General features: G+C 32.8%; 2 protein-coding genes across 8 annotated transcripts in view; one reads left to right on the top strand and one right to left on the bottom strand.

Annotated features, from left to right (window-relative positions):
* The window catches only part of LOC142339438 (store-operated calcium entry regulator STIMATE-like), a 432,078-nt gene extending 415,179 nt beyond the window's left edge, over positions 1 to 16,899 (bottom strand). Inside the window, exon 1 of the mRNA XM_075389470.1 lies at positions 16,894 to 16,899. The gene's annotated coding sequence lies outside the window, so the exon portion shown is untranslated. The remainder of the gene's footprint in view (positions 1 to 16,893) is intronic.
* The window catches only part of LOC142339437 (prickle planar cell polarity protein 3-like), a 120,782-nt gene that overhangs the window by 39,752 nt on the left and 61,839 nt on the right, over positions 1 to 19,191 (top strand). For 4 of the 7 annotated variants that reach the window (XR_012759018.1, XR_012759015.1, XR_012759019.1 and 1 more), the window contains exon 2: positions 12,407 to 13,164. Coding sequence is in view for 1 of the 7 variants with exons in the window: in XM_075389468.1 (XP_075245583.1) it covers positions 12,755 to 13,164 (410 nt within the window). In the remaining 6 variants the exon portion in view is untranslated. Of the gene's footprint in view, positions 1 to 3,380; positions 4,242 to 4,293; positions 4,444 to 12,406; positions 13,165 to 19,191 lie in introns of those variants that run through there. The other 3 variants (XR_012759014.1, XM_075389468.1, XR_012759016.1) reach the window with 3 other exon arrangements.

Raw genomic sequence — 19,191 nt, forward strand, 5'->3', positions numbered from 1 at the left:
ATATCTCCTCTAGAGAGCTACAATTATATTATCAAAAATAATACCCCTGAGATGCACTCGAATAGCTAGCTTGGTCATTCTTTGAAGGCGCACCTTTTTGTTGTAATTTCCTTGAATTATTGGAAAAATATTGGTGAGACAGACGGCTCAAATATCGATCAAAATGTAGTAGTTTTATGTAAAAAAAACGAATTAGGAACCAGTCAGAAAATTTTCTGATTGACGTTTTTTTCATTTTTGTTGTAAAAACTTTTGTCAAGACATCACTTTTGAACCTGAAGCTTAAGTTTTCATACTGAAGCTCGATAGAAGAAAATTCTTTTGAAAAAAAATTACATTTTGGAGCTTTAGGTAGAGCGCGAGAAGATTACGTGGTGAATGTTTAATCTACTCCGGAAATGCAAAAAAGAAAATCTTTACAAATATACACAATTTTACCTACAGCTGAGTCATTTTTTTTCAAATTTTGACATCTTACCATTGTTGCAAAAAAACTGTCACACAATCTTTCTGCTCTATTTTATTTCCTGGAAATAGCCTCCAAGTTCGTATCCTCAAAACCTATAGGTCAGTAGTCTAATTTGGATTTCAAAACTTTGGATTCAAAACATTGGCGTTTCACTATACAGGTCTGGAACAGAAATGCATAAAACGCATGAGTGAACATTCTGACACCTCAGGCGAGTTATGTTTATTTTTTCAACAAGAGAGAGAAAGAGAGAGAGAGAAATGCAACACTTCCAACTGAATAGGACAAAACCGGTCCAAACAAAACTAAATTTTAAAATTTTTTCTTTTAGTTTTATTCTCAAAATCGCAACCTTACCCCAAAATTAGATCTTAGTTTTTCAATTTTCCGCCAAATCACCGTTCATTAGTCAAGTGTTAAAAAGCGGCCCGAAAGATGGAAGCCACATTTTTTTCCTCATTAAAAGTTTATTTAAAAAAACTACTAATTCCAAAGAAAAAAGTCTTTGGAGTTTTCGACACTTCAAATGCTATGCTTTTTGCATAATCGTTGTCCATTTCTTTGGAAATGTTGGTTCATTTGATAAAAAATGATTATCAGTGATTCTGTGATTTAAAATTGGTGTGGGAATTAATGAAAAAAAATTATTATAGAGAAGAAATGTCAAATTCTTTCCAATGAGTATCCAATATAACATTGTTTCTATCCAAATGTTTGGTTTGGGATAATTATATTCAAACCAAAGACCCTTGGTAATGTGGGAAATGGGTTTTTACCGATTTATACATTTTTGCTAATGCGAAAATATGACATTTCAACTTCATTGGATTATCAGTTGCAACTGCTTCTCAAGCCAAAAACCTTTCTTTCTACCGTTGGAAAGCCACATCAACTCAGCTCTTTAAAAAAATCAGTGCTTCCAAGTTGAAAATTGAGATCTTTTACAACTTGCAAAAAGTTTGCAAAAATTATGTTTGAAAAAACTGCAATTTTTTGACGATAGTCATAATTTTTTTTGACTTTTTCAAATGAGTAACAGAGACGCCAGTAGTTTTACAGTTATCCAAAATTTATATTCCCAGTGCATTTAAGCTTGAAATGTCTCAAAATATAACAAAACGATTACCACTGACAAACCCTTCGGCAATCAATTCTTGGTTAATCCAGCTGTTTAGTTCGCCTTTCTCTTAGTTCCTGTTTTTGAGTTACTTTGAAGTTGTTTTGAAAACTTTGAATTCAAAACATTGGGGTTTTACTATACACGTCTAGAACAGAATTGCATAAATGAGCATTCTGACACCTCTGGCTAATTTTATTCTTTTTTAACAAGAGAGAGACAGTTACAACACCTTCAACTGAATAGGACAAAACGGGTTCCAAAAAGACTAAATTTCAATTTTTTTCTTTTAATTTTTAAGTTTAATTTTTTTTCTCACAACCACAATCCTGACGCCGCTATTCGATCTTGTTTTTTCAATTTCCCCCCAAATTTCCGTTCATCAGTGAGTTTTTAAAAACTGGCCCAAAAAGTGGGAGCCATATTTTTTTCCTCATTAAAAGTTTATGTAAAAAAACTACTAATTCCAAAGAAAAAATTCTTTGGAGTTTTCGACACTTCAATTGCTATGCTTTTTGCATAATCGTCGTCCATTTCTTTGAAAATGTTGATTCATTTTGACAAAAAATGATTATCAGTGATTCTGTGATTTAAAATTGGTGAAGGAATTATTGAAAAAAAATTATTATAGAGTAGAAATGTCAATTTCTTTCTAATGAGTACCAATATAACATTGTTTCTATCCAAATGTTTGGTTTGGGATAATTATGTTCAAAGCAAAGACACTTGGTACTGCGGGATATGGGTTTTTACCGATTTATACATTTTTGCTAATGCGAAAATATGACATTTCAATTTCTTTTGATTATCAGTTGCAACTGCTTCTCAAGCCAAAACCTTTCTTTCTACCGTTGGGAAGCCACATCAACTCAGCTCTTTAAAAAGTACTGCTTCCAAGTTGAAAATTGAGATCTTTTACAACTTGAAAAAAAGTTTGCAAACAATATGTTTGAAAAAACTGCAATTTTTTGACAATAATCATAATTTTTTTTTTCGAATTTTTCAAATGAGTAACAGAGACGCTAGTAGTTTTACAGTTATGCAAAATTTTTATTCCCAGTGCTTTTAAGCTTGAAATTCTCACAATATGACAAAACGGTTGCCATTGACAAACCCTCGGGCAATCAATTCTTGGTTAATCCAGCTGTTTTGTTCGCCTTTCTCTTAGTTCCGGTTTTTGTGTTACTTTGAAGTTGTTTTGCTACAATGTTTCTTTAATTTATTTTGTTTCTCATATACGATGTAAGCCAAAAAATTAAATGTAATTTTAGTCAAGTCTAAACAATTTAAGCGGTGCATTCCTTGCAAGAGAGCTAGAGCCGAATCAAATAATTTTTACAGGTGAAAAAAGCTTCCAACAGAAGCGACCGGAATGATCAGAACTGCAGACTGGATAAAAATTGTCCTAATTATCACATTTTTCCACTCATGTAAAATAAAGTCTTGATCTTGAAATTACAATCAGAGCATAGGCTGTCTTCCCGTAAATATATACTGAAAAAATCCACTTTTGAGAAGCAACACAATTCACCAAATTTTTTAAAAATATATTTCTGCAAAGAGTTTTCTGATAATTTTGCCCAAAGCTACTAAATATTTTCATTCATTTTATGTTAATTTGATGAATTTTTCGCATTCACGCAAAGTGTCAAGGAGCTGTGGATCTGACTTTGTCTTATAACAGATTTATCAAACTGAGATTTTGTAAAAAGTGGACACAAGAAATTTAATAAGAATTTACTTGGTATCTAAGCGGGAATCTTCTTAAAGACTATAAAGTTGAAGGGGGATGATTGTTATCGAGCAAAATGTGAACAAAATCTGCAACAAACATAATATTTACTCAATTTGTGTAATATATGCTTTATTAATGCCAAAAGTCAAACATGCACAATTTCCCTGCCCCTGGTAATGCCTTCAAAGTGAAACGAAATATCAGTTTGGGTCTATTTATGGGTGTTATTTGAGCCGCTTTTATGTTCCAGGAAAGTATCGGGTTGCAGTTCTGTCTTATTCAGAGCACTAATAACGTTAAACTTTAAGGTTATTGTTCGGTCGAAAAACTTATTTCATTCAATCACATACCATTTGTGCCTTCGCGCTAATGTGATTTGAGAAATATTTTGATTGAAAACAAACCACTCAAAGTCGACAAACAACAATAGTCCCAGTCATAAGGATAACAATGCGAATAATACATTGAGAAGGTGGGAAAGTGACGAAATTGTTCACGACTGTTGTGTCTTTTGTGTTTTGTATTGTTTGCAACTTCATCTGATTGACAAGTTACTTCCTATTCAAATGCAAATTAGCCCCGCCGTCCTATTCCAACACTATTCATAGCACACGCACCCCCAGCCCCTCCTCCCCTCCTCTTGTTTTGTGTATTACCATTGCCCGCCTTACCACCTTTGGCACTAACCCAAAATTGTGCGAATAAGAAGAGGGAGAGGGAATAGGAGAGAGGGCGAGGTTATTATTGGGCTCTCTGACATTTCAGTTCCTGTTTCATCCATTTATTTTCCCATTATTTAATCCAAGTCCAATCCTAAATGTGCCAAATTTGCTGGCGACTAATATACTGCATTTCACAACACTCTTGTTTCCAATCCAATGATTAAAGCTTTGAAGTCGCCAGAACAACATTTCACAAATGTAAGTTCAAAAGCACCATTTGTTTCATTTGATATAAAGACAATTAGCTTGTATAGATTACATACGAATTTAATATTTTAGGACATTTCGGCTAAACGTTTGAATGGTTTGTTTATCAAAAAAGCAGTTCTTCTTTCAACATAATTAAAATAATTTTCGATTGAAAAATTTAAATTCATAAGCTGGAACTTCTTCAATTTCTGTAAGTCGAGTTGCGTTGTAATCGCCTACGAATCAGAGCGGCGACATATATAAATAAAAAAAGCAAGATTTATTTAATTTACATTCTTAATAAATAAATGAATAATTTGAATAAAGTCAAACCCACTTTTTATTTTACCGACGCCGAAAATTTACCACTGTCACTTCAACCCAATTCATGTAACTGGTATAATCAACAATCAAAATAAAGGACACTTAGGGTTTGGGCATTTATGCAGGAATATTTAAAATATAAATCTTTTATGTTGGGGGGAAGCTTTTGGCGTGAAAAATTGCGGGACTATATTTTTTTGTAATGAAACGGTTTACACTACAATTTACCAAAATATCTAATTTGCCAAAACACCCAATGCGATTATAGCCAATTTTTTCAGTGAGTCACATAACCAGTCACTAAATTACAGATTATCAGCATGTTTTATCATACTAATGCCAATAATTAATTCCATATTCAGTTGTGAGAGTTTCATATCCAGTCACACGGACTGCTGAATCATGGCTATGGCACATCAGAAATGACCAATTGAATTAGATTTACATTTAGAACTTGGAAATTATACTTTAAAAAAATCTATATTATCCCACACAGATATACAGGCTTAATGGTCATTGTTAGTTTTAACAATAGGATAAAATATTGTGTTTATATTGAGTATTCTGTTATACTAGGCATTTTGTTCTGACACTGGCAAAAAATTATCATGTCAAATTGGACAGGCGATTGCTGTATAATTGCATATTCTTAGAGATTTCGAAATAATTGAAAATGGTTATTTTGTATAGAAGTTAAGGAAAAAATGTGCAAAGCTTCCACAGTTACACATATCTAAGTCAACAAGGGGCTGGATTTACTATTTCGAAGTACTTATAAAAGATTATTGATTAGAAAAGTGAAAGACGCACAAAATTTACATCAAAAGTTTACAACAACTAATTGATTTTCAAAAAAAAACATATTTAACTTGTAAAGAATCTCCCAAATATCGTCAAACAGAGACGTACACGTCATGTTAAGTATCTGATCAAATTAAGCTGCCATAATCTTCCAGATGCATTGCTTAAAATACTGTCAATTTTGAAACAAGCTATTTCAAAAACATTTGTGCAAATCAAGTGAATTCCCACAATTCCACGTTTGAAGAAACAACATTTCTGTTTCTCGAAAGGAAGTATAGTCTAGCTGCGGTAACACCTTTTTACACTATTTGCACTGATACTGAAGACTAGAGTGTTAACATATAGCCAAAATTTTGCCGGCCATTTCTTAGTGGAATTGTTGGATTCATCCAGAATTTATTGCTTTTGGAAACGAGATTATTTTATATAAATTTTACTTCAAATAGTCAGTATCGCTTTTCTTTTTGTGATGGTGTTACCACGCCATCGAAAAGCCATTAGAAAATTTGGGACGTTTTTTTTCCAATTTAATTTTGTTACTGTTAATATTCGTGTTTGTTAATATTCGTGTTTTGTAATATTCGTGTTTGTTACTGTTATATACTGTTAATATTCGTGTTTAATATTCGTTTTGTTACTGTTAATATTCGTGTTAATATTCATAATTTAATTTTGTTACTGTTAATATTCGCATTTTACCGACGCCGAAAATTTACCACTGTCACTTCAACCCAATTCATGTAACTGGTATAATCAACAATCAAAATAAAGGACACTTAGGGTTTGGGCATTTATGCAGGAATATTTAAAATATAAATCTTTTATGTTGGGGGAAGCTTTTGGCGTGAAAAATTGCGGGACTATATTTTTTTGTAATGAAACGGTTTACACTACAATTTACCAAAATATCTAATTTGCCAAAACACCCAATGCGATTATAGCCAATTTTTTCAGTGAGTCACATAACCAGTCACTAAATTACAGATTATCAGCATGTTTTATCATACTAATGCCAATAATTAATTCCATATTCAGTTGTGAGAGTTTCATATCCAGTCACACGGACTGCTGAATCATGGCTATGGCACATCAGAAATGACCAATTGAATTAGATTTACATTTAGAACTTGGAAATTATACTTTAAAAAAATCTATATTATCCCACACAGATATACAGGCTTAATGGTCATTGTTAGTTTTAACAATAGGATAAAATATTGTGTTTATATTGAGTATTCTGTTATACTAGGCATTTTGTTCTGACACTGGCAAAAAATTATCATGTCAAATTGGACAGGCGATTGCTGTATAATTGCATATTCTTAGAGATTTCGAAATAATTGAAAATGGTTATTTTGTATAGAAGTTAAGGAAAAAATGTGCAAAGCTTCCACAGTTACACATATCTAAGTCAACAAGGAGCTGGATTTACTATTTCGAAGTTTTTATAAAAGATTATTGATTAGAAAAGTGAAAGACGCACAAAATTTACATCAAAAGTTTACAACAACTAATTGATTTTCAAAAAAAAAACATATTTAACTTGTAAAGAATCTCCCAAATATCATCAAACAGAGACGCACACGTCATGTTAAGTATCTGATCAAATTAAGCTGCCATAATCTTCCAGATGCATTGCTTAAAATACTGTCAATTTTGAAACAAGCTATTTCAAAAACATTTGTGCAAATCAAGTGAATTCCCACAATTCCACGTTTGAAGAAACAACATTTCTGTTTCTCGAAAGGAAATATAGTCTAGCTGCGGTAACACCTTTTTACACTATTTGCACTGATACTGAAGACTGGAGTGTTAATATATAGCCAAAATTTTGCCGGCCATTTCTTAGTGGAATTGTTGGATTCATCCAGAATTTATTGCTTTTGGAAACGAGATTATTTTATATAAATTTTACTTCAAATAGTCAGTATCGTTTTTATTTTTGTGATGGTGTTACCACGCCATCGAAAAGCCATTAGAAAATTTGGGACGTTTTTTTATTTTCCAATTTAATTTTGTTACTGTTAATATTCGTGTTTGTTAATATTCGTGTTTGTTAATATTCGTGTTTTGTAATATTCGTGTTTGTTACTGTTATATACTGTTAATATTCGTGTTTAATATTCGTTTTGTTACTGTTAATATTCGTGTTAATATACATAATTTAATTTTGTTACTGTTAATATTCGCATTTTACCGACGCCGAAAATTTACCACTGTCACTTCAACCCAATTCATGTAACTGGTATAATCAACAATCAAAATAAAGGACACTTAGGGTTTGGGCATTTATGCAGGAATATTTAAAATATAAATCTTTTATGTTGGGGGGAAGCTTTTGGCGTGAAAAATTGCGGGACTATATTTTTTTGTAATGAAACGGTTTACACTACAATTTACCAAAATATCTAATTTGCCAAAACACCCAATGCGATTATAGCCAATTTTTCCAGTGAGTCACATAACCAGTCACTAAATTACAAATTATCAGCATGTTTTATCATACTAATGCCAATAATTAATCCCATATTCAGTTGTGAGAGTTTCATATCCAGTCACACGGACTGCTTAATCATGGCTATGGCACATCAGAAATGACCAATTGAACTAGATTTACATTTAGAACTTGGAAATTATACTTTAAAAAAATCTTTATTATCCCACACAGATATACATGCTTAATGATCATTGTTAGTTTTAACAATAGGATAAAATATTGTGTTTATATTGAGTATTTTGTTATACTGGGCATTTTGTCCTGACACTGGCAAAAAATTATCATATCAAATTGGACAGGCGATTGCTTTATAATTGCATATTCTTAGAGATTTCGAAATAGTTGAAAATGATTATTTTGTATAGAAGTTAAGGAAAAAATGTGCAAAGCTTCGCAGTTACAGATATCTAAGTCAACAAGGAGCTGGATTTACCATTTCGAAGTAACGATAAAAGATTATTGATTTGAAAAGTGAAAGACGCACAAAATTTACATCAAAAGTTTACAACAACTAATTGATTTTCAAAAAAAAACATATTTAACTTGTAAAGAATCTCCCAAATATCATCAAACAGAGACGTACACGTCATGTTAAGTATCTGATCAAATTAAGCTGCCATAATCTTCCAGATGCATTGCTTAAAATACTGTCAATTTTGAAACAAGCTATTTCAAAAACATTTGTGCAAATCAAGTGAATTCCCACAATTCCACGTTTGAAGAAACAACATTTTTGTTTCTCGAAAGGAAGTATAGTCTAGCTGCGGTAACACCTTTTTACACTATTTGCACTGATACTGAAGACTGGAGTGTTAATATATAGCCAAAATTTTGCCGGCCATTTCTTAGTGGAATTGTTGGATTCATCCAGAATTTATTGCTTTTGGAAACGAGATTATTTTATATAAATTTTACTTCAAATAGTCAGTTTTTTTTTGTGATGGTGTTACCACGCCATCAAAAATCCGTTAGAAAATTTGGGACGTTTTTCTATTTTCCAATTTAGTTTTGCTACTGTTAATATTCGTGTTTGTCTCAGATTTTTGTAATATGTGCTCCAGAAAACGAAGTTTCCTTTTCCAACTGGTTTTGGCGCTTCGAGACGACTTTCCAATAAATTTAAACTAACGCCAAGTACTTATCGCAAAGGAATTTATTCACACTCTCTATAAAATTTTGCTGCCTACTTCTTGACTGTGATGAACCAAAACTTTTACTCATTTAAAAGCGCTTGAAAAGTTCTGGTATGTTTGCGCACTTGATTTTTAGTAAATAATTTGAAATCTTAATTGGCTTTTATTAAGAGTTCTTTACAAGCATAAATTGTTATATGTTTTTAAATGCCCAATCAAAATTTTAGTTTATTTTCTGAAATTTTCTGATAATGGCTTTAATAATTAAACTTGCGTCAACAATTTTACTTATGTAATCTTAAGTAATCATAAGTAATCTTCGGGTCGTTTAAGTCTTCCAGTAACTGGTGACATAGAATATAACAACGGGGACATTTTCTCGGATTTATCTTTTTTTTTTCATTTTTTGCTCTGAAATAAATGAGTTCGGAAGTTCGAAGTTCGAAGCTCAATCTCGTTTTCTTGCAATGCATTCAATCGAAAATAAGTCTAGTGGCATGTGAATTCTAAGACTGAGGTTTGGTCATGCAATAGAGCAGCTATTTCAAAAGTGAAACAGCTGCTAGTCTTAATTGGCCTAATATCTGTAATAAGGAGTCAAGACATTTTACCATTTCTGTTTTACCCAATGCCATTATAACCAATGCCATCATACCCAACCTGCTATTTTACTCAATGCCATTTTACGCAATGCCAGTATACCCAAAACTGTCATTTTAGACAATGCCATTTTAACCAATGCCAACTTTATTTTACACTATTGATAAAATTACCAGAACGACTCTTTAACCGACTATATAATTAAATGGCCCTTGAGACTTGATATTGAACTATCACAACTAAAAGTCTGATAAATTAACAAAAAGGTCAAAGAGAGTTGGGCAAATTGGCCTTGGCTAAAACGGCATTGGGTAAAATGGCATTGGGTAAAATGGCATTGGGTAAAAAAGAGTTGGGTCAAATGTTATGTAACCCTGTATTAAATGCCTCTCAAATCTCCTAAATCTGAACTGCTTTGTTTTCCCTCATATAATACACGGCAGGTTAACGGCAGGTCGTATAAGCACCGAATTAGTCTAACGACTTTTAATTCGAAGGCCAGTAATCTGTTCGTGTCCCAACATACGCTTGCTATTTTTTATTTTTCCAAAATAAATATTTATGAAAAACACTATGTTTATTTTAGTTTAGCGAACTGCGCATGGACAAACTAAGGTGCTCTTGAGTGTTTCAGAAGTGATTTTGTTTTTTACTATAGAAATGGACTGGTTAAACGCTAAGATTCAGTGAGACCCATGTTCAAGATTGTTCTCAGTTTCCATTTATGACTTGCTTAAAAAGTGTTGATTATTAAAATATAAGGGATATCCGATTACGAATGCCTCCCACGAATTAAGATAGTACAACCATCATCGCTTAATTTTCCGGGTAAGATTTTTCGCCTCTTATAAATGCACGAAAGCAGAATCGTAGACGGTTTGAATTGGTTTCAGTGTAAATTTGTACCGTTTTTGATTGCATGCAGATCTTGATTTTTAACATAATCTCTTTTGGACACTCGTTTGATTTACTGCTATCGATAAATCTTCAGTATTTGTAAATAAAGCTTATTTTGATTGCAAGTAATGTCGTAAATCGTAAGAGGACCAAAATTTATTGGGAGTAACGTTCGCGTAGGATATTTATAAACTGCTTAAAACTTAAAATTCATTTTCTGATTTTGCTCTGTGTAGAGTTCTATGAGAAGACTGAAGTCTGGTTTGAATTTTGTTGACATTGTTGAGCTATCAAACACTTAATCGTTATTGAGATAATTAGTGTTTTGTTAGAAGGAATGGGTTAATTGAAGTGCAGGTGTTTTTGGGATTAAATTTGACCAGCGGAACAAGTAAGTGAATGTTTTTGTGCCCTGTATCTGTCTGTTAGCGAAGCCGTTCTCATAAAAATGCCAGTTGCATACCAGTCATATCATATCACTCTTAATTTGTAATAATCTCCCAGTCAATTAACTGAAAGATCTCCAGTAATTCCAATTTAAACCTACCGTGCACCTTAGAGACAAACTAAGGTGCTCTTGAGTGTTTCAGAAGTGATTTTGTTTTTTACTATAGAAATGGACTGGTTAAACGCTAAGATTCAGTGAGACCCATGTTCAAGATTGTTCTCAGTTTCCATTTATGACTTGCTTAAAAAGTGTTGATTATTAAAATATAAGGGATATCCGATTACGAATGCCTCCCACGAATTAAGATAGTACAACCATCATCGCTTAATTTTCCGGGTAAGATTATTCGCCTCTTATAAATGCACGAAAGCAGAATCGTAGACGGTTTGAATTGGTTTCAGTGTAAATTTGTACCGTTTTTGATTGCATGCAGATCTTGATTTTTAACATAATCTCTTTTGGACACTCGTTTGATTTACTGCTATCGATAAATCTTCAGTATTTGTAAATAAAGCTTATTTTGATTGCAAGTAATGTCGTAAATCGTAAGAGGACCAAAATTTATTGGGAGTAACCTTCGCGTAGGATATTTATAAACTGCTTAAAACTTAAAATTCATTTTCTGATTTTGCTCTGTGTAGAGTTCTATGAGAAGACTGAAGTCTGGTTTGAATTTTGTTGACATTGTTGAGCTATCAAACACTTAATCGTTATTGAGATAATTAGTGTTTTGTTAGAAGGAATGGGTTAATTGAAGTGCAGGTGTTTTTGGGATTAAATTTGACCAGCGGAACAAGTAAGTGAATGTTTTTGTGCCCTGTATCTGTCTGTTAGCGAAGCCGTTCTCATAAAAATGCCAGTTGCATACCAGTCATATCATATCACTCTTAATTTGTAATAATCTCCCAGTCAATTAACTGAAAGATCTCCAGTAATTCCAATTTAAACCTACCGAGGGCACCGCAATCATGAGAAGGAACTCAAACCAGGTTTGAGAAACGTCAAATTTTAGCCCAACCGGTTTACAAAAGCCGGGTTGGTACTCTTCCATACGAGTGGAGAAGTGTTATTTGTATCTACATACGTCTCACAGTACAATGCCTGGCTTATTTCTGCTATCAAAGAGTGTCCGAGGATTACTAACTTATCCTTAACCTGTTTATGATATGTCATTTGACTTCAGATTTATTACCACTTCGAGTTCTGCTGAAAATTGAAGCCATGATTCAGTGATCACGTTTACAGTTCCCCACTCACACCCAAATCCTACCCCAATACCACCCATACCTTTTGTACAGGTGTACTTTTTGGGGATTTTGGAAGCTTTCAACCACTTAACCCGGGATACTTTTGCATTAAACTGTGAATTAATCAGTGAGTGGAATTGATCCTAAGAAAATTTGTTTAAATGCCTCTCGACCATTTATTGTCTTGTGTTTTATGGCCGACTACAGAGAATATTTGTTTACAGGCACACAATACACATAACATCTGCAGGCACATATTTTGGGTGCTGTGAGCGACAACAATTTCACTCTTCTACCTATTGGGGGTGCCTTGCCTTCAAAAGTGAAGCAAAACCCTGAAAAACATGCTGTGAGAAACACGGCTGTAGAGATAACAAAAACTAACAGAGCATACTCTCCTGACAAAAGCACCAAGGCTAATTTACACAAACAATCTGCAAATTGAAGCTTTTACTCAAAGGCAACCGGTCCAGTTTAGGCCAAGTTTGAGACAGAGCTTCAGACGCTTTATTGACTTTGAAGCAACTTGAAGCAACAACAAAGCGAAATTGAATCGCCTGTTTTTGTTGTAAATGGATTTGAATTGCAATGTTCCGAAGCAATTTTACAATAAAAACAACAGTTTCATTCCCCTCTCTGTTTGCGCCAGTCCGCTTCTTTCTTCCTCAAACAACAACAATAAAAACAACAGCAATAACAAAGCAGAATTCCTCCAAATTGCCTCGAGTAGCAGTATCAACAGCACAGGAACGACTGCATCCATCGAATCTAGCAGCGGATCATCATCAGGTGGATTTCGACCTACAGGTGCTAACAAAGGTGGATTGGGTGGAATTTCAGTCGGAGGTGGAGGGTGCAAGAAGAGATTGTCAGCTCCAATTGCGGTTCCTGCGACCCAGTGCATGCCACTTCCTCTGATGCTGATGGACATTAGCAAACAGATGTCTGCCTCTTGTTCAGCTTACCAACAACACCCTTGGAGGTAAGATACGCACCGAAATAGACCAACCCGTCTAAAACCAAAACTTGATTCAGAAAGTGTCATATTTTCAGCGGCATGTTTTGCATGGAAAGGTCCATGGTTTTGTCATTTCATCACTAAAGCAAATTGCCCTCTCAGCGTGTGAGTGATTTTAACCCCCGTAAATAAATGATCAAAATCGGAGGAATTTAGGGAGGACGTTCGACTCGGGCTTTACCGTAATCGAAATCCGGTTGTACTCCTAAGATACTCCGAGATGGGGTTTTTTCGATGTACTTGCTCGTTGTTTTCTATTAATACAACTGAGCATTTTCAGTACCGATTTCTAAGTAAGCGACCTTTTGGATATAAAAATAGACTCCAATGCTCAACCAAGGAATAAGTATACAATCTGATGTCTTGATTTTAACGAGACAACCCTCGGGTTCTTACAAAGGTAAGAATTTCGCAACAAATTTGAAACTGAAGTTCACAGCTGCTAATAACTGGCCCAGCTTGCGAGAAATTGGAAAAACTTAGTAAGGCCGTAGTACGGCACTGTATAGACTTTAAAACATTACTAAGATCTTGTGAAGTTTTGTTGGAGAGCGGTACTAAGATTTCTGAATTACCGTATTAAGGTCCGATCATGATTAATATGGCGTCATACTGTATCAAGATTAATAAGGTGCCGTTTTGAGGCGGTATCCAATTTAATAAGGGGCCCTAAAACGCGAAAATAGACAGGCAATTTCGGAAAATTCTCCAGTCAAATTAAAAACCGATTTTTTAACAATATTTTTCAGTATAATTTGGGTGTTTTTTATTGCTCCTCATTCATTCCGAGCTTGGAAGCGGCAGTGACGAAGTTGCAAAGACAATTATAGAAATGAACCCGAGCAGACGGTAAAGCCGTGTCCTTGAGCCCTCTCTCGAAACAAAGCAAAACAATTAAGACAAAAAGTTCAATATAATAGATATCTAAAGGATTGTGGAAAACTTTGCTTCAGTCGAAACCAAGAATTGACTTTATGAGATTTTCCAACATAACTGTTATCAATTAGCTCTCCTAAGTTTTCAAACTGGACCTGCAACCGGCAGTAGTGGATTTATCGGAATCAATTATTGGAAAATGGATTTAGCACGGTAAAAGAATGACCGTACGTGTACAGTTTTCCAAATTAACTTAAACAAGACTGTAATCATAATACAAGACAAAAGAGAAAACTAGCCAAGTATAATAAAGCCGCCCTACAAATATTTAAATTGTATGTTTACTGCATATGTTTACGTTATACTTTTGTTCCAATACGCTTTATTGGGGGGAGGAACTAAATACTCAAATGGGTTTTTTTGTTCAGTCAACTTTCGCCGATCGATATATTCATCGAACAGGATAGTGAGTGGTATCAATGGAAAGCTTTTCAAGCGTAAATTTTCCAATTGAAATTTTTACTGATTTTCGCTTTTTGATTGGATTCACGGAAGTTTAAATATTTGTGAACGTTAGCCTAACTTCCGTTCTTTTGTTCACATTTTCCCTGATTTTTGCTTAAATTTTGATCACATTTTGCTAAACTGTGATGAAACTGTTACCGATAGTTCAATTGGTTTTAGGTATGAAGATAGAAGACAGTTGGTGAATTGTTTGAACTAACTGTTTTTGCAAAAATTGTGGTCAAAATTTACGAAAAATCAGCATAATTACCTTTTTTTGTAAAAATGGCATCAAATAATCCTAATTGTCCGCTTTTGTCCAGTTTAACCGCTAGTGCAGACACGAAAAATGCTAACATGACCTTTCTTCACTCATGAAAGGGTCAATTTTGCGGTATTTCGCATATTTGAACCGATTTTAAAAAGAAATAATGTAAATCCTTTTTTTGATATAAAAACATTTTTGTTTGCCAAACAAAACTATTTGGCTAACTTTTAAACAAATTCCTTTTTTAACAGCCGTGCAGTGATGACAAGGCGAGTTTTAGTCTCCCCCTTGAGTTTTAAAATGAAAAAGTTTTCGGTTCGTTTTTGGGTCTGTCTTTTTGAATTAATTTTTTGCGTATTTTGTTTCCAATTACAAAAAAGACAATTTTAATTAAAAGTTTTAATTAAAAAGAGGTTTTATAATGTTCCGATAGGGTTCAAGCAGAAAACATTTTGTTTCATTGGTGAAGCTCCAAGTTTTTTAGGGCTTCGACAACTTGTTTTCTTAAAGTTTTAGTGGATTCTTGAGATTGGCCAGCTTTTGACGCCCTTTTGTAATATTGAGAGTCAGCCTAATTTTTGAAATGTCAATTTTGTTATCTATGGAGCTATTAAATATTCATCTGAAGTTTTCAGATGATAATTTTTGCTTTTTGTTAAAACAACTCGGTATTTATCCAAAAAATGGTATTTGTTTTTGATATAATGAGATTTTGGTCAAATTGGCTATTCAGGTAACACTTGGAGCGTTTTTTTGTTTCGAAAGAAAAGCACCAAAAACAAGACCAGTTTTGTCTTTCTCTGGAGTATCTTGGTTCGAAAATTTTTTGGATTGTAATTAGATGCTGTATCTAATTTTTTGAAGTACTTTTGCCTGTTGTTTTTTTAATGTTTTTTACAGTGTATTTTAATGAAACCTCAGTTATTGAAAGCTCAAAACTACGCGTAAAAGGGGATGTACATACGTAACGATATCAGAGAAAAAATTTTTGCATTTTATTTTCAACACCGTTTGCATAAATTGTTCGTGTTTTTTTCTAATCTGGCTGTATCCTGTGTTTATATGTAGACCTTCGTCTCAGTGTCATTAACAACATGTCTATTGGCTTCAAAAGCAGTTACAATTTTAGTTTCTACCATTTTTAAGAGGAAAGCATACCGTTGTAATGTCATACGTTTTTTAAAAAAGAAAATTTTAAGAAAATTTTATTTTTTGGATGTGTCACGTCGATTTGCCTTCTATTAGTTTCCTGAAATCTTTAAGCGCAGTCCCCTTGAAGAGAGAGGTTACATCTTTTTTCGAATGAACTATAATACAGTCTTAGGTCTTGTTTTTTTGTTTAATTGATGCTTTTTTTGTTTCATACTACGAGCTTTCATGAATTTTTTCTAAATTTTTTGACATTATCCAAGTTTTGATGTTCTAGTTCGATGTCCTGTTCAATAATTACATTAAAGATACAATGATGTTAAATTGCACATCACATCAATAGCGTTGAAATGAAATGCAATTGATAATGTTGTGTTTTTACAGTGAATAGCTTTTGATCTTATAGGCTTCCGCACTGTTTCCTGACAAAATTGAAATTGAAATGACTTTTTGATTTTGGTCTGTATTTGTTCCTTTTGTAGTCGTATGAGACTCTGGATAATGACATGTCTCGATTGTTTTGTTTGAAGTTACGAATGCAGCAATTGAACGATTTCAGTCGATAGCTAATCACTTTCATGAAATTGAATTTATTTGTTTTCAAAAATTTTAAACGAAATTTCTAACTTTTCCCTTTCTGTTTAATCATATAGACAGATCTTTATGTTTTGAAGTATTTGTTCCTTTTGTAGTTGTATGAGACTCTGGATAACGACATGTCTCGATGGTCTTGTTTGAAGATTTGAATACATCCATTGAATGGTTTCAGTCGATAGCTAATTGTTTTAATGACATTGAATTTGATTGTTTTTAAAGAGTCCTTAACAGATCCTCATCTTTCCTGGTGAAATGCAAGTCATTTGATTTTGTTTTTTATCTGATGCGATTTTGTCTTTTTTAATAAGTTTTTTCAAAAAAAGGGATAGATATTCAGTTTTGGTCGTAAGTAATGCTTGTTGTTTTTTGATTTTGCTTATTGTCTGGTCTTTAAAGTTCCTTAATCGCAGTTATCATTGGCCTTTTGAATAATTTTTTTGGTTGTATAGGGGATAGAGCTGAAGCAGTTTTTCAACTGATTAAATCAATTATTTTTGAACAAAAATTTAATTTTTTGAAAGTCTCCTATCTCTTCATTTGGGGGAAATTTAAGTCAAAAGCGTGTCATACTAAGTCTGTATCAAGATTAAAAAGGCGCCATTATGAGATCGTATCAAATTTAATCAGGAGTACTAAAACACGAAAGTAGCCAGACAATTTACAACAACTTTTTCAGTGTAAAATTGATGTTTTTTAACCGGTAGTGCAGACATGAAAATTGCTAACATGACCTTCCTTTACTCATGAAAGGGTCAATTTTGCGGACTTTCGTATTTTTGAACCGATCCTATTTTTGCAATAAAAAGATTTTTGTTTGCCAAACAAAATAATTTGGCGCACTTTTAAACAAATTCCTTTTTTAGCAGCCGTGCAGTAATGGCAAGGCGAGTTTTAGTCTCATCCTTGAGTTTTGCAATGAAAAAGTTTTCGGTTCATTTTTGGGTCTGTCTTTTTGAAAATATTTTTTTGCGTATTTTGTTTCCAATTAAAAAAAAGATAATTTTACTTAAAAGTTTTAATTAATAAGGTTTTGTAATGTACCGATAGGGTTCAACAAGAAAATATATTGTTTTATTGGTGAAGTTTTTATGGCTTCGACAACTTGTTCTCATAAAGTTTTAGTGAATTCTTGAGTTTGGCCAGCATTTGATGCCTTTTTCTATTGTTGATAGTAAGTCTAATTATTCAAATGTCAATTTCGTTATCTATGGAGCTATCAAATATTTGTCTAAATATTTCAGATGATAAATGATGCTTTTTGTTAAGAAACTCAATAGGTATCCAAAAAGTATTACATATCATTGATATAGTGATATTTTGGTCAAATTAGCTATTTCGGTAAAACTTGGTGCATTTTTTTGTTTCAAAAGAAAAGCACCAAAAAACAAGACCGGTTTTGTCTTATTGTGAAGTTTCTTATTTCGAAAAACTTTTGGATTGTAATTGGGTGCTGTATTTATTTTTTTGGAGTAATTTTGCCTAGTGTTTTTTAGTATTAGTTAGAGTGTATTTTAATAAAATCTCAGTTATTGAAAGCTCAAAACTACGCGTAAAAGGGGATAAACATACGTAACGATATCAGAGAAAAAAATGTTGCATTTTAGTTTTAACACCGTTTTCATAAATTGTTCGTGTTTTTTTCTAATCTGGCTGTATCCGGTGTTTATAAGTAGACTTTTGTCTTATTGTCGTTAACAACATGTCTAATTGGCTTCAAAGGCATTTACAGTTTTAATTATCTACCTTTTTTTAATGGAAAGCTAACGGTTGGAAAGTCTTGCGTTTTTTTCATAAAAAGGTTTCAAGAAAAATTTATTGTTTGGGTTTGTTACTAAGATTTGCGTTCTAATAGTTTTCTGCAATTTTTTAGCGAAGTCCTCTGGAAAAGAGAGATCACATCTTTTTTCAAATGAACTATAATACAGTCTTAATTGTTGTTTTTTGTTTAATTAACGCTTTTTTTATTTGATACTACGAGCTTTTATAAATTTTTTCTATATTTTTTTGAGATCATCCATGTTTCGATGTTCCTTCTTCTGATGTCTTCTTCCATCATCACAATAATTATACAAAAATTATAAATTGCATCTCACATCAATAGCGTTAAAATAAGGTTATTTTCAGTTTTTATAGTGAATAGCTTTTGATCTTATAGGCTTCCGCACCGTTTCATCACAAAAATGAAATTGATATGACTTTTTAATTTTGGTCTGTATTTCCTCCTGTTGTAGTCGTATGAGATTCTGGATAATGACATGTCTCAATGGTTTTGTTTGAAGACAAGAATGCATCCATTGAATGGTTTCAGTCGATAGCTAATTGTTTTATTGACATTGAATTTAATTGTTTTCAAAAAGAGTCCTCAACAGATCCTTATTGTTTCTGGTGAAATGCAAGTCGTTTGGTTTAGTATTTTTATCTGATGCATTTTTTACTTTTTTATTAATTTTTTTCAAAATAAATGGATAGATATTGAGTTCTGGTTGTAAGGAATGCTTGTTTTTGATTTTGCTGATTGTCTGGTTTTTTAAGTTCATCAATCGCAGTTATGATCGGCTTTTTTATGAAATATTTTTTAAATTATATACTGTTTAGAG

The sequence above is a fragment of the Convolutriloba macropyga genome, chromosome 5 (genome assembly GCF_964194025.1).
Source record: "Convolutriloba macropyga chromosome 5, txConMacr16.3, whole genome shotgun sequence".
Classification (NCBI taxonomy): Eukaryota; Metazoa; Xenacoelomorpha; order Acoela; family Convolutidae; genus Convolutriloba; species Convolutriloba macropyga.